Genomic DNA, 14510 nt, shown 5'->3' on the forward strand with positions numbered 1-14510 from the left:
CTACACACGATCTTCAATAATAACTAAACAGAATTTTGATATCCCTTTCTTTAGAATCACAGTTTGAGTTTCAAACCGTCATATTCTAGTTGGTCCCATTGCAGCCGTCTGCCCATTCGGGCACTTAATTTCTGAAGACATCGTAACTCGGTCGATTTCGACCGTTTACCTTCGTTCAAACCATTTAACAAATCTATACATTGTATCTTCAATAACATCCAAACGGATTTTCGATATCATTTAAAAAAAAATCAGAATCACAGTTTTAGTTTCATACCGGGTTTTCAGTTGGTCTCATTGATTTACGGTGTCGCAGGAGAGATGACGTTCAGCAGTGTTGCCAGATTGGGCTGTTTTTCCCCGCCAGATTGGGCTACTTTTGGAGGATGTTCAGGCAGTGTTGCCAGATTGGGCGGCTTTTCCTACTCTATTGAGCTACTTTTAATCACACACCGGCTCGCTATTCTCTTATGCCGCGTTTCCACTGCAGGGTGCGGAACGGATCGGATCGCAAAGGGGCGGTAGGGAGGGGGCGGTATAGCCCAGCTCAGTTCCGAGGTCGCGTTTCCACCGCCGACAGTACCCTTTGTGGTAGGCCGGATGTCGATCGCCGCGGCAGCTACGTAAACATCGTAAACAACGTCTTCCTCCGCAAGAATGCAGACGAACGTCTCCACCTCCTTGTTCGCCCAAGCAAGCTTTTTACGCGACATGTTAATTGTAAAGAATAATACCTCGAGGCTACTGTTTGTTTGTTTTTATCCCCGCGTCACCCGGAAGTGACGATTCTGTCGACCAATCAACGGAGGGGGGGTGTAGCTAGAATTCCAGGGTACCCTTTCAGGCGTCTGGTCTCGTTTTGGGTACCGCAACGGAGGAGTCCCTAAAATGGGGTCGGAACGGGTACGGCAAAGTCCGGGTCACGCCCACTTTTGGCGGTGGAAACGCGATCCGACCCGCACCTTTGCGATCCGATCCGTTCCGCACCCTGCAGTGGAAATGCGCCTTTAAAGACACACACACACACACACACACACACACACACACACACACACACACACACACACACACACACACACACACACACACACACACACACACAGTGCAGGGTAATACATTGACGTTTCAGATTCTTCAGTTCAAATCATTTCACATTTCTGGATTTTTTTGGAATGCTTTGTGCTTTTCATTCAGCGCCTACTATAGCACTCAGCGCATTTTCCGCAGGAAATGCATTTTCTAGTTATCATATATAATTCACCGCCGGAAGTTGTGAAGGGCCCATGCAAGTGAACAGAGCGTTCCATGGCATTGAGAAGACCTGTGTAATAAATGCGATTAATGTGAAATGCGGTTATAGTTTATATATATGACGGTGTTATGCTGCGTTCGAGTATTCTCTGCGAACCGACTCGGATCTCGGATCTGACGCCACGCCCACACTTCAAGCGTTTTATTATTTCGCTCGGTCGTTGGAGGAAAACATGGACGCCACCCGGAAAGCTGTTGTCGCGGTAGCATTGTCAGAGGACCAGGCGCTCCAAAATAAGTAGGCTATAGGCCATAGGCAGAGATCCGGACGCAGTAAGGTATTGCAGTATTACGAGTGATTGAAATTGCCATTTAAACCACCAAAGCGGTCCAAGCACAATGAAAACAATGAAGTCACAATGGGCGCAGCCATCTTGAATTCTGTCTCGGAATTTTACTCGGTCACCACTGAGTTCAACCGAGATGGCGAGTTCGCCGTCCGAGGAAAAGGGGCGTGTTTGTGCGTGTCGCTAGGCAACGTCCTCGGACCTCCGAGACGGATGGATATTAAAACGCAGCACTAGACCCCGAGGCCGTTCTGCCGGCTCTCCCGATGGGCCTGCCCACTTTGAAATGTATTTTGTGCACGGTTGCTCGATTACGCGAATGAGCAATTGCGAAATTCCCCCCCTCCCTGGCTGGACTCCTTGTCCAACCATACCCCCCCCCCCCCCCCCCGTTAGGACTCTGCGTCTTACCACCCCCCCCCCCCCCCCCCCCCAGTCAGGACTCCGCGTCAAATCCCCCCCCCACCTAGGCCCCATGGGCTCTAACGGAAGGGGCGTGCCTTCGCCTCTCTATTAGGGATGATGCAGTCAGAGGGACCGGAACATATTAACATGTTCACATAAAGTGAACATGTTAACATAAAGTTACATGTTCACATAAAGTTAACATGTTAACGTGTTAACATAAAGTTAACGTTCCAATAGTAAAACAAAGTAAAACCAAACCTGACATTCAAAGCTTTGTATATATATATGAGTATATCCTAAAAGGCTTAATGTGAAAACAATGAATCTATGGCCCCATAGCATGCAATTTATACCATGCAATGTAAAGCACATCAAAACAAAGTACAAATACAGCAGAATAATAACCCATACACCCACCGTCGGACAAAAGCCTGCGCATTAGGCTCTCATAGCTCTCCAGCCTTTGTCGATATCTCCCCAGGAGTTCAAAGCCATTTTGCTGTCTTTATATTCTTTCAATGAAAATGTTATAAATGCGGATAACTGCGGATCTCCTCGCACAAAGCCAGTTTGTTTTGAAGAGAGCTGGTGAGTGCACTCTGTCCCTGACCTCATTGCACATGAGCGGAGTCTTCTAAAGGTTCGACAGCGATTGCCAAAGCTAGCGAGCAAAGCTAGCATGCTGGTCACGTGTTCATGTGTTTATGGGGCGTGGCTTTGGAGGAGGCCTGAATGGAGTCGTCTTCTCTCCATTGAAACCCATTCATATTTTTCGATCTCAGAGGTCCCATGGGCGAAACCGGAAGGGGCGTGACTTCGCCACTCCATTGGAGGGGTCATAAAGGAGTAATAAAGCCTACATCACTTGGTGCTAGTTAAACGTTTTGTGGAGTATTTTACCTTGCCGCGGCTAAACTTAAATGCTGTTGCCGATACTCGTCACATGATGACATTGCTGCAGTAGGGTTAGGGTTAGTTGCAAGAGAGTAGAAGAGAATGTCTGTAACATAAAGTATCTGATATTAGTTTTTTTCCCATATGACCACAACTGGTGTTCTGTCTCAGAATCGCTGCATATTACATTTTTGTAATGTTCCTATTGTGAGAATTTACCAATTAGGAGGACACCTACTTTTTATCCGGAATAGCATCTCAAAAGTGAAACCAGGCAAGGGACGCCTCAAACCTTCAGTACAAGAGTAGATTGTTTAGTTTAGGAACAGCTAGTTTAGCTGTTTAGGAAGGAACTTGTTTTACTGGACTCATGGTCGGGTCCCACTTGAAGGGCAGCATGTAGATGATATGGTTCCAACATCTCTGCCCACTTAGCCATCAGGGCTGTTACGCTGTTCAATGTATCGTTGTAAACACCGGTGCATTCCAAAGATATTATTGGATGATCATGTCATGTTTTGAATGTCTTAATGATGTAATGCACTTTTGCTGGATCAATGATGCAGGTTTGCTGTGTCTCGCTCCAGGCTCCAGATGTTGAACATGTCCGCTCCCGGCGAGCTGAAGTCTCCCTGCGTGACGCGTAACGGCATGGTGAAGCTGCCCCCCGCCCAGCCCAACGGCATGCTGAGCGCCAGCATCACCAAGGGCACGCCCGCCGCCAAGAACCGCCTGTGCCAGTCCTCCTCCGCCTCGGTGCCCTCCATCCTCCCCCCCCCACCCTCCCCGCTGCCCTACCACCATCACCACCACCTGCACCACCACCCCCACCCCCTCCTGCACCTGGAGGCCGGCCTGGGCCCCCAGGGGGGCTGCGGGCCCCACCCCGGTCTGGGGGCTGGCCTGCTGATGGGCCCCAACGGCCTGGAGGCGGGAAAGCCCCCGCTGGCCCTGAAGCCCTCCCTCCGCCCGCTGCAGCTGCCCCCCCTCACGCTGCCCAAGCCCCTGCTGCCGGCCGAGCGCCAGCTGGTGCTGGACGAGAAGCTGCTGAACCGGCTGCTGTGGTTCTTCACCACGGCCGAGAAATGCGCGCTGGCGCAGGTCTGCAAGACGTGGCGTAAGGTGCTGTACCAGCCCAAGTTCTGGGAGGGCGTGATGCCCATCCTGCACGCCAAGGAGCTGTATGCCCTGCAGCCCAGCGGGGACAAGGAGTTTGTCAGCCTGCAGGCCTTCGCCCTGCGCGGCTTCCAGGCCTTCTGCTTGGTGGGCGTGTCCGACCTGGACATCTGCGAGTTCATCGACAACTACCCCCTGTCCAAGAAGGGCGTGCGCTCCGTCAGCCTGAAGCGCTCCACCATCACCGACGCCGGCCTGGAGGTGAGGGGATGCGATCCATAATGTCACATGTTCCATGATCCAGTTGATAATCATCTGAATGCTAGAAGTGTGTTTAACAGGCTGGATGTGTAACTTAGGGCTAAATGAATAAGTACTTCAGTCCCAACAGATATATGAATGAATAATGTGAATAAAGGACAAGATAAAGGTTAGGGTTAGGGTTAGGCACCTGATACAAATATGTAGGACTTGAACCGATTTTAATCAAATGAGATCGGAATCAGGTATGAGACAGAATACACTGTTACCTACGAATGTTCTCATGAATGCTATATGTTTATCAGTGCGATTGTAAGCAGCTTTGTATATTGGTATATTTATGTATCTAAGATAACATCCTTTGCCTCTTACAGGGATCGTGTTGCATCTACTTAGGGTTATTTATAAGTGCTTATCAACACTTTCCAATTCGATAAAAAATGAATTACAGTGTTTTCACGCCTTCACATGTGATTAGTACATGGTTGCCTTGCCATTGGGAACACTGATATTGTTGGCAGATATTTCTGGGCACCAGGATACATGTATGATGATGGGGATGTTAAGATGTTTATTTGTTCATCGGTTTTAAAAGCAGAAAGTACAGCAGAGCAGTTAAATTATAAACAGATCCAAAGTGTGTGCCCCCACTCAGTCCTGTCTGCGCCCCCAGGTGATGCTGGAGCAGATGCAGGGTCTCATGCACCTGGAGCTGTCGGGCTGCAACGACTTCACGGAGGCCGGCCTCTGGTCCAGCCTCAACGCCCGCCTCACCTCGCTCAGTGTCAGCGACTGCATCAACGTGGCAGACGACGCAATCGCCGCAATCTCCCAGCTCCTCCCCAACCTGTCGGAGCTCAGCCTGCAGGCCTACCACGTCACGGACACGGCCATGGCCTACTTCACCGCCAAACAGGTGACCGCTGAACCCTAACCCTTACCTAACCCCCTAACCCTAACCCTAACCTAACCCTAACCCTAACCTAACCCTGTCCTCAGAGCAGACAAGCAGTCTATAGGAGGTCCGTACCAGTCTATAGGAGGTCCGTACCAGTCTATAGGAGGTCCGTACCAGTCTATAGGAGGTCCGTACCAGTCTATAGGAGGTCCGTACCAGTCTATAGGAGGTCCGTACCAGTCTATAGGAGGTCCGTACCAGTCTATAGGAGGTCCAGTCTATAGGAGGTCCGTACCAGTCTATAGGAGGTCCAGTCTATAGGAGGTCCAGTCTATAGGAGGTCCAGTCTATAGGAGGTCCGTACCAGTCTATAGGAGGTCCGTACCAGTCTATAGGAGGTCCGTACCAGTCTATAGGAGGTCCAGTCTATAGGAGGTCCAGTCTATAGGAGGTCCGTACCAGTCTATAGGAGGTCCGTACCAGTCTATAGGAGGTCCATACCAGTCTATAGGAGGTCCGTACCAGTCTATAGGAGGTCCAGTCTATAGGAGGTCCGTACCAGTCTATAGGAGGTCCGTACCAGTCTATAGGAGGTCCGTACCAGTCTATAGGAGGTCCAGTCTATAGGAGGTCCGTACCAGTCTATAGGAGGTCCGTACCAGTCTATAGGAGGTCCGTACCAGTCTATAGGAGGTCCAGTCTATAGGATGTCCAGTCTATAGGAGGCCCGTACCAGTCTATAGGAGGTCCGTACCAGTCTATAGGAGGTCCGTACCAGTCTATAGGAGGTCCAGTCTATAGGAGGTCCGTACCAGTCTATAGGAGGTCCGTACCAGTCTATAGGAGGTCCGTACCAGTCTATAGGAGGTCCGTACCAGTCTATAGGAGGTCCAGTCTATAGGAGGTCCGTACCAGTCTATAGGAGGTCCGTACCAGTCTATAGGAGGTCCGTACCAGTCTATAGGAGGTCCAGTCTATGGGAGGTCCAGTCTATAGGAGGTCCAGTCTATAGGAGGTCCAGTCTATAGGAGGTCCAGTCTATAGGAGGTCCGTACCAGTCTATAGGAGGTCCAGTCTATAGGAGGTCCAGTCTATAGGAGGTCCAGTCTATAGGAGGTCCAGTCTATAGGAGGTCCAGTCTATAGGAGGTCCGTACCAGTCTATAGGAGGTCCAGTCTATAGGAGGTCCAGTCTCTAGGAGGTCCATACCAGTCTATAGGAGGTCCGTACCAGTCTATAGGAGGTCCAGTCTATAGGAGGTCCGTACCAGTCTATAGGAGGTCCAGTCTATAGGAGGTCCAGTCTCTAGGAGGTCCGTACCAGTCTATAGGAGGTCCAGTCTATAGGAGGTCCGTACCAGTCTATAGGAGGTCCGTACCAGTCTATAGGAGGTCCAGTCTATAGGAGGTCCAGTCTATAGGAGGTCCAGTCTATAGGAGGTCCGTACCAGTCTATAGGAGGTCCGTACCAGTCTATAGGAGGTCCAGTCTATAGGAGGTCCAGTCTATAGGAGGTCCAGTCTATAGGAGGTCCGTACCAGTCTATAGGAGGTCCGTACCAGTCTATAGGAGGTCCGTACCAGTCTATAGGAGGTCCAGTCTATAGGAGGTCCGTACCAGTCTATAGGAGGTCCGTACCAGTCTATAGGAGGTCCAGTCTATAGGAGGTCCGTACCAGTCTATAGGAGGTCCGTACCAGTCTATAGGAGGTCCGTACCAGTCTATAGGAGGTCCAGTCTATGGGAGGTCCAGTCTATAGGAGGTCCAGTCTATAGGAGGTCCGTACCAGTCTATAGGAGGTCCAGTCTATAGGAGGTCCAGTCTCTAGGAGGTCCATACCAGTCTATAGGAGGTCCGTACCAGTCTATAGGAGGCCCAATCTATAGGAGGTCCGTACCAGTCTATAGGAGGTCCAGTCTATAGGAGGTCCAGTCTCTAGGAGGTCCGTACCAGTCTATAGGAGGTCCAGTCTATAGGAGGTCCGTACCAGTCTATAGGAGGTCCGTACCAGTCTATAGGAGGTCCAGTCTATAGGAGGTCCAGTCTATAGGAGGTCCAGTCTATAGGAGGTCCGTACCAGTCTATAGGAGGTCCGTACCAGTCTATAGGAGGTCCAGTCTATAGGAGGTCCAGTCTATAGGAGGTCCAGTCTATAGGAGGTCCGTACCAGTCTATAGGAGGTCCAGTCTCTAGGAGGTCCGTACCAGTCTATAGGAGGTCCGTACCAGTCTATAGGAGGTCCAGTCTATAGGAGGTCCAGTCTATAGGAGGTCCGTACCAGTCTATAGGAGGTCCAGTCTCTAGGAGGTCCGTACCAGTCTATAGGAGGTCCGTACCAGTCTATAGGAGGTCCAGTCTATAGGAGGTCCGTACCAGTCTATAGGAGGTCCAGTCTATAGGAGGTCCGTACCAGTCTATAGGAGGTCCAGTCTCTAGGAGGTCCGTACCAGTCTATAGGAGGTCCGTACCAGTCTATAGGAGGTCCAGTCTATAGGAGGTCCGTACCAGTCTATAGGAGGTCCAGTCTATAGGAGGTCCGTACCAGTCTATAGGAGGTCCAGTCTATAGGAGGTCCGTACCAGTCTATAGGAGGTCCAGTCTATAGGAGGTCTGTACCAGTCTATAGGAGGTCCAGTCTATAGGAGGTCCGTACCAGTCTATAGGAGGTCCGTACCAGTCTATAGGTGGTCTATACCAGCCGTGTCTTTGTGTTGCTATATGGTTTGTGTCTTAATGAAGAGACTAATGAAGTCCACTCCTACTCCAGGGCTACACCACCCACACCCTGCGGCTGCACTCTTGCTGGGAGATCACCAACCACGGAGTGGTCAACATGGTGCACAGCCTCCCCAACCTCACCGCCCTCAGCCTCTCCGGCTGCTCCAAGATCACAGACGACGGCGTGGAGCTGGTGGCCGAGAACCTGCGCAAGCTGCGGAGCCTGGACCTGTCCTGGTGCCCGCGGGTCACCGACATGGCCCTGGAGTACATCGCCTGCGACCTGCACAAGCTGGAGGAGCTGGTCCTGGACAGGTGTGTGTGATCCTTACAGCAAAGCACCTGGTGTGATGGTGCATGTAACGCACACACACACACTGACACACACACACACACACACACACACACACACACACACACACACACACACACACACACACACACACACACACACACACACACACACACACATTTTTCAATATGTCATGTTGGTAACTCTATTGAGTATTAGATTATCACTGCAGGTGAAAGCAGTCAGAAAGGGGGGGTCGTAGCAGGATGACGCACATCACATTTCTGCTGAGCGGAGGTTAAAACTCTACCAGCTAATCTACTCAAACTGCAGCCTTTTCATGGGTTATGCAATAAAAAGTTGAAGTTATGAATTCATATTTAGAAATTATACAGAATCAATCAAGGTATTTGATTACACAATAATCATTGTAATAATGCTACTAAAGGAAAATTACTAGTTTAAAATTGAAATGTTTTGTTAATATTTAAAAGCAGAACCTTCAGAAGCGTCCATAGTGTAACAGAGTGTAGTCCTGTGAGCAGCATACTCCCACAGCTTGTGTCGGTAGTACTATCATTCTGGGTTGACCGGCCCCCTCAGAACATTCCCACGATAGGCTTCTAGATATTCTGCACACGTATAATAAACCGATGTTGATCCTTCCCACTAAACATTGTGTAAGAGCCAATATGCCAATAATTGATTTATAATGTTTAGTATAATAAATATGCTTTGTTCATTCTAGATGCAAAAGATAATTTATCATGTCCTACCTGCTCACCGACAGCCAACAGAACTTCCTCCACAGTAAAGCTACTATCCGGCGGGACTATCCTAACTCCCTGCCGGATAGACGGAGGTGGCGTCTCGAGGGACGCCATTCCTCCCGAAAACCTCCCGACACAACCACTGATCCCTCGGCCAAATTCAAAACTCTGCGCCGCTCACACTCACACACACCGGAAACGGAAACAGAGGAGAGGAGAGGAGAGGAGAGGAGAGGAGAGGAGAGGAGGAGAGAGGAGGGAAGAGGAGAGAGGAGGAGAGAGGAGGAGAGGAGGAGAGGAGAGAGGAGGGAAGAGGAGAGAGGAGGAGAGAGGAGGAGAGGAGGAGAGGAGGAGAGAGGAGGGAAGAGGAGAGAGGAGGAGAGAGGAGGAGAGAGGAGGAGAGGAGAGGAGAGGAGGAGAGAGGAGGAGAGAGGAGGAGAGAGGAGGGAAGAGGAGAGAGGAGGAGAGAGGAGGAAAGATGAGGAGAGAGGAGGAGAGAGGAGGAGAGGAGGAGAGAAGAGGAGAAGAGAGAAGAGGAGAGAGGAGGAGAGATGAGGAGAGAGGAGGAGAGGAGAGGAGAGGAGAGGGGAGGAGAGAGGAGGAGAGAGGAGGAGAGAGGAGGGAAGAGGAGGAGAGAGGAGAGGAGAGAAGAGGAGAGAGGAGGAGAGACGAGGAGAGAGGAGGAGAGATGAGGAGAGAGGAGGAGAGAGGAGGAGAGGGGAGAGGAGGAGAGAGGAGGAGAGAGGAGGAGAGAGGAGGAGAGGAGGAGAGAGGAGGAGAGAGGAGGAGAGGGAAGGGAAGAGCAGCAGAAAGCCACTTAATGATGTCAGGGACAAGTAATGGTTGATCTTTGTAACCATGGTGATTGGTGACGTCACGTATGACAAGCGATGGTTGTCTTGTAACCATGGTGATGGTGATGTGTGTTTCTGTTCTCTTCATGTAGGTGCGTGCGGATCACAGACACCGGCCTGGGCTACCTGTCAACCATGTCCACACTGAGGAGTCTCTACCTGCGCTGGTGTTGTCAGGTGACCCATTAGCACGCACACGCATGCACACACACACACACACACACGCACACACGCACACGCACACGCGCACACGCGCACACGCACACGCATGCACACACACACACACACACACACGCACACACGTACACACGCACGCGCGCACGCGCGCACACACGCACACACGCACACGCACACGCATGCGCACGCACAAGCACACACACACACACACACACACACGCTCACACACAGCTGCATGCTCCTGCTGTTTGTAGCTTTGTCCCCTAGCCAACTAGAGAGAAATCATTATAATAAATGTTTTCTTTAAAGTTAAGCTCCCGTTTATATGTGTAGTAGCCTCACCTTCAGTAGGTCTCACCTCCAGTAGGTCTCACCTCCAGTAGCCTCACCTCCAGTAGGTCTCACCTCCAGTAGCTTCACCTCCAGTATGTCTCACCTCCAGTAGGCCTCACCTCCAGTAGGTCTCACCTCCAGTAGGCCTCACCCCCAGTAGCCTCACCTCCAGTAGGTCTCACCTCCAGTAGGCCTCACCTCCAGTAGGTCTCACCTCCAGTAGGCCCCACCTCCAGTAGGCCTCACCTCCAGTAGGTCTCACCTCCAGTAGGTCTCACCTCCAGTAGCTTCACCTCCAGTAGGTCTCAGCTCCAGTAGGTCTCACCTCCAGTAGGCCCCACCTCCAGTAGCCTCACCTCCAGTAGGCCCCACCTCCAGTAGGCCCCACCTCCAGTAGGTCTCACCTCCAGTAGCCTCACCTCCAGTAGGCCCCACCTCCAGTAGGTCTCACCTCCGGTAGGTCTCACCTCCAGTAGCTTCAGCTCCAGTAGGTCTCTCGTTCTTCTCTGTGTATTCCTTCACCAGGGTCTTGGGCCCCCAGTGCTTCACTACTTAAAGATCCTTTCATTCTGATTTTGTGTGTCTGTGTTCAGGTACAAGACTTTGGGCTCCAGCATTTGTTTGGAATGAGAAGTCTTCGTCTCCTATCCCTCGCAGGTACTGCATCACATCCACTGACTCTTTTGTTTTATAAAATAATCATCTACACCCTTCTCCATACAGGTTATGAAGTACTTGTTTCACGTTAGAAGATAGTTGGTTGTGGCAGGTCTCTTTTAGGAGTCTGAGGGCTCCTCTCTCTACAGAGAGACAGGTGGTTCACTTGTTTTAATGGAAATCTCTAAGCACCAATGGGCAGGGTGTCTACACTCAGAGACAAACTTATAGTAAAGAAAACACACGTTCAAGTGTTGATTTGGCCTCAAGGTCAAGTGAGGATGTTGACAAAATTATTTGTTAAATAAAAAGTGTGTATTAGTTTAGTGATGAGTCATGTGTATTAGTTAAGTGATGAGTCATGTGTATTAGTTTAGTGATGAGTCATGTGTATTAGTTTAGTGTTGAGCTGTGTGCTTACTTAAGGGCGGGGTCGTGTGCTTTAGTATCTTGAGTGTACGTTAGATGTAACTTCCAGAAGCTGAGGTGCAGACTGTACAGGTAAAGGGCCAAGGTGTGTCCCAGCAGGTTAGTGGGACTCAGTCACCCATGCCTTGTCCTGTTGTTCCCAGGCTGCCCCCTGCTGACCACCACAGGTCTCTCTGGGCTGATCCAGCTGCAGGACCTCGAGGAGCTGGAGCTCACCAACTGCCCTGGGGCCACGGCGGAGCTCTTCAAGTACTACTCCCAGCACCTGCCCCACTGCATGGTGATCGAGTAGGGCTCCTCCTCACGCCCTGAGGAACACCACACAGAGAGACGCCAACCACACTTGAACTCCCTACCACCTCCTCGTCCTTGTTATTTTCTTGCCTCTCATTGAAAGTCCCCCCCCCCCCTCCTCCTGGAAGCAACCCCCCCTCATCATCAATTGGACTTGCAGCCGGGCAGAGTGACAAGCGATGGAAGGTACCGAAGGCTCTAACCCTTTTCCTGGTGGGATGTGATGGACGTTATGATCTTGAGGCGCCAGAGGGGGCGCCAGAGGGAGATGGAGATCCTTGGCGAGGCATTCTTGCCTGACTTGATTATTTTTTTTTTTAAGTGAAAAAGAAACGTTTACAAAGGGAGATGGAAAGCTGGAGGAAAGCTTTTCTAATTGACCGAAGTGTGTTTTCCTGCAATGTTTCAAATACTAAGAAAGGTTTGGTGCTGAACATGGCATGGACATAGCACCAGCAAAGGCAGAATGAAAGACTTTCGAAGACACCACGAAACTATGTTCATAGACTACTAAAGACTATTGCAGACATAATGTTATGTGACAAATGAAACAGATGTTACTTCTCCAGATAATTAGTACTCTCATTGATATTTCCATTACTTGGTGTAATATAGTTCCTATTATTTTTCTCAGAAGGTGACCTCTCTCTTTGTGGAGTTGTGACGCCCAGAGAGAGAAAGAGTTGTGATGCTAGCTCCAGATGATTGGTGGGTGCTCGAGGTGCTGACAGCTGTTCTTGAGAACCAAAGAGCAGCTGAATCAGGATCAGATAACAAGGGATGGGTTAATTTGACGCAAAGAGCATGGACAGAACTCCTCTCCTCTTCTCCTGGCCCTCAGAGGGCCGACCCCCGTTCTGTGGAATCCACCACCAGGGTTTACTTTGTTCATTTCTATGTCTATATCAAATTCAAAAGAGTTGCACGCTTTATTCACTTGTCTTGAATACACTTTATCTTTTGTTTAATCCTTCAACATATATATCAATTTTATTTTGATGTCCAGAGAAGCCTTGTTGTTCTCTTTAATTTTCAATTTCATTTTGTTTTACTAAGCAAGGGTTACAACTGTTAAAGGAGACACCAATGTGCAAATCAAGAAACTACAACCCCCAGGAGCCCTCTGTCCCCGTAGTGGAGGCGCCATACTGGAGGATAACATGGCTCCAGAGTCTGAAGACCAAAGGGCCACTTTCAGCCATTTGTGGCATGTGTCAAAAGAATGACAGTAAGGTTTTTGTAATCAATAATTAGGTTTCTGATGAATATTTAGCGACTCATGGTGAATATAATAATATTTTGGGGGTCTTTTTTTAGCCAACATACAAGTTATTTTCCTATGTTAAAATGACAAATATTTTGGATTGGGTGATAGTTCTATTTAATTAACCCAAGCAACATTTGTTTTTATGCCAGTGATTGTTAATCAAACACACACTAATGACTCAGCAATGATTTGTGCCATTGTGGAGGGCTCTGTGTGAGAGCCGTCACAGGTAAGGCTTTAAACACAGACCCTTGTACTAGACATGTACTTGTACTAACATTACAACTTCTCTGTAGCCCTCCTCTGCTGGCAGCTCAAAGCAGCTCAAGCCTCAAGGTGCTCTTTACTTTCAAAGGCACATGTAAACGATCATAAGCAAACAGTTCGTTCAGCTGGGCAGGGGTAACCCAGGGGGAACTCATCCTCTTCATCAAGGTAATGGTGGTGATGACCCAAGGATGACGCTGTGAGCTCACCTGTGGACCATCTATTACCTGACCCCAATAAGGCAGGCCTGAGTGAGCATAAATTGGGAAATACTAACAAGCAACACATGCATACACACACACACACACACACACACACACACACACACACACACACACACACACACACACACACACACACACACACACACACACACACACACACACACATACACACACACACACACACACACACACACACACACACACACACACACACACTTTCAGCGTCTCAGCCTCTTTTAAGCCTCCTAGCCTCTTTTAGCCTCCTAGCCTCTTTTAGCCCCTAGCCGCTTTTAGCCCCCTAGCCTCTTTTAGCCCCCTAGCCTCTTTTAGCCTCCTAGCCTCTTTTAGCCCCCTAGCCTCTTTTAGCCTCCTAGCCTCTTTTAGCCTCCTAGCCTCTCTCAGCCTCTCAGCCTCTTTTAGCCCCTAGCCTCTTTTAGCCTGCTAGCCTCCTAGCATCATGATGATGCTGGAGCTGTCATTACTCTGGAGGGCTGAATGCACCACACTGTTGACACCAGGCCCCCCCATATCCCCACATTCCCAGTTCACATCCTATTCTGGTTCCCACACCAGGAGTCGGTTTAGAGGACATAACACTGACACTACACGTAACTGTAATGGATGCATAATATTTATTGTGCGCTGTAAAATGCTGGCCACAGTTAGCTGTGTGTCTTTTGACCAACAGCAGTTTTTCAGAAAAAAAAACCGCTTGTCATGATAATGTACATACTCTTAATTTATTTATTTATTTATTTCAATCAAACAATATCTATTTAATAATTGCTGTTTTTATTTATGTATTTATTTATTTATTTATTTATTTATTTATGTATTTATTGATTGATTGATTGATTGATTGATTGATTGATTGATTGATTGATTGATTGATTGATTGATTGATTGATTGATTGATGAGGTGGAATCATTTGGATGTTTTGTTTCTTTGACAACCCTCTTTTGGACTAGATTGAGAGAGTTCATATCATACGGTTCTGCTGTGTGATGTCAGACATAATGTGTTCACATTGTAATGTGTTCACATCACAATGAA

General features: G+C 49.2%; 1 protein-coding gene across 1 annotated transcript in view; it reads left to right on the forward strand.

Moving 5' to 3' along the window:
- The window catches only part of fbxl16 (F-box and leucine-rich repeat protein 16), a 31623-nt gene extending 17459 nt beyond the window's left edge, over positions 1 to 14164 (forward strand). Inside the window, exons 2-7 of the mRNA XM_030381306.1 lie at positions 3488 to 4277; positions 4951 to 5193; positions 7942 to 8207; positions 9901 to 9985; positions 10912 to 10975; positions 11548 to 14164. Of these exons, the coding sequence (XP_030237166.1) occupies positions 3495 to 4277; positions 4951 to 5193; positions 7942 to 8207; positions 9901 to 9985; positions 10912 to 10975; positions 11548 to 11696 (1590 nt within the window). The 5' untranslated portion in view covers positions 3488 to 3494 and the 3' untranslated portion in view covers positions 11697 to 14164. The remainder of the gene's footprint in view (positions 1 to 3487; positions 4278 to 4950; positions 5194 to 7941; positions 8208 to 9900; positions 9986 to 10911; positions 10976 to 11547) is intronic.
- The last annotated feature ends 346 nt before the right edge of the window (positions 14165 to 14510 follow it).

The sequence above is a fragment of the Gadus morhua genome, chromosome 2 (assembly GCF_902167405.1).
Source record: "Gadus morhua chromosome 2, gadMor3.0, whole genome shotgun sequence".
NCBI classification, from domain to species: domain Eukaryota; kingdom Metazoa; phylum Chordata; class Actinopteri; order Gadiformes; family Gadidae; genus Gadus; species Gadus morhua.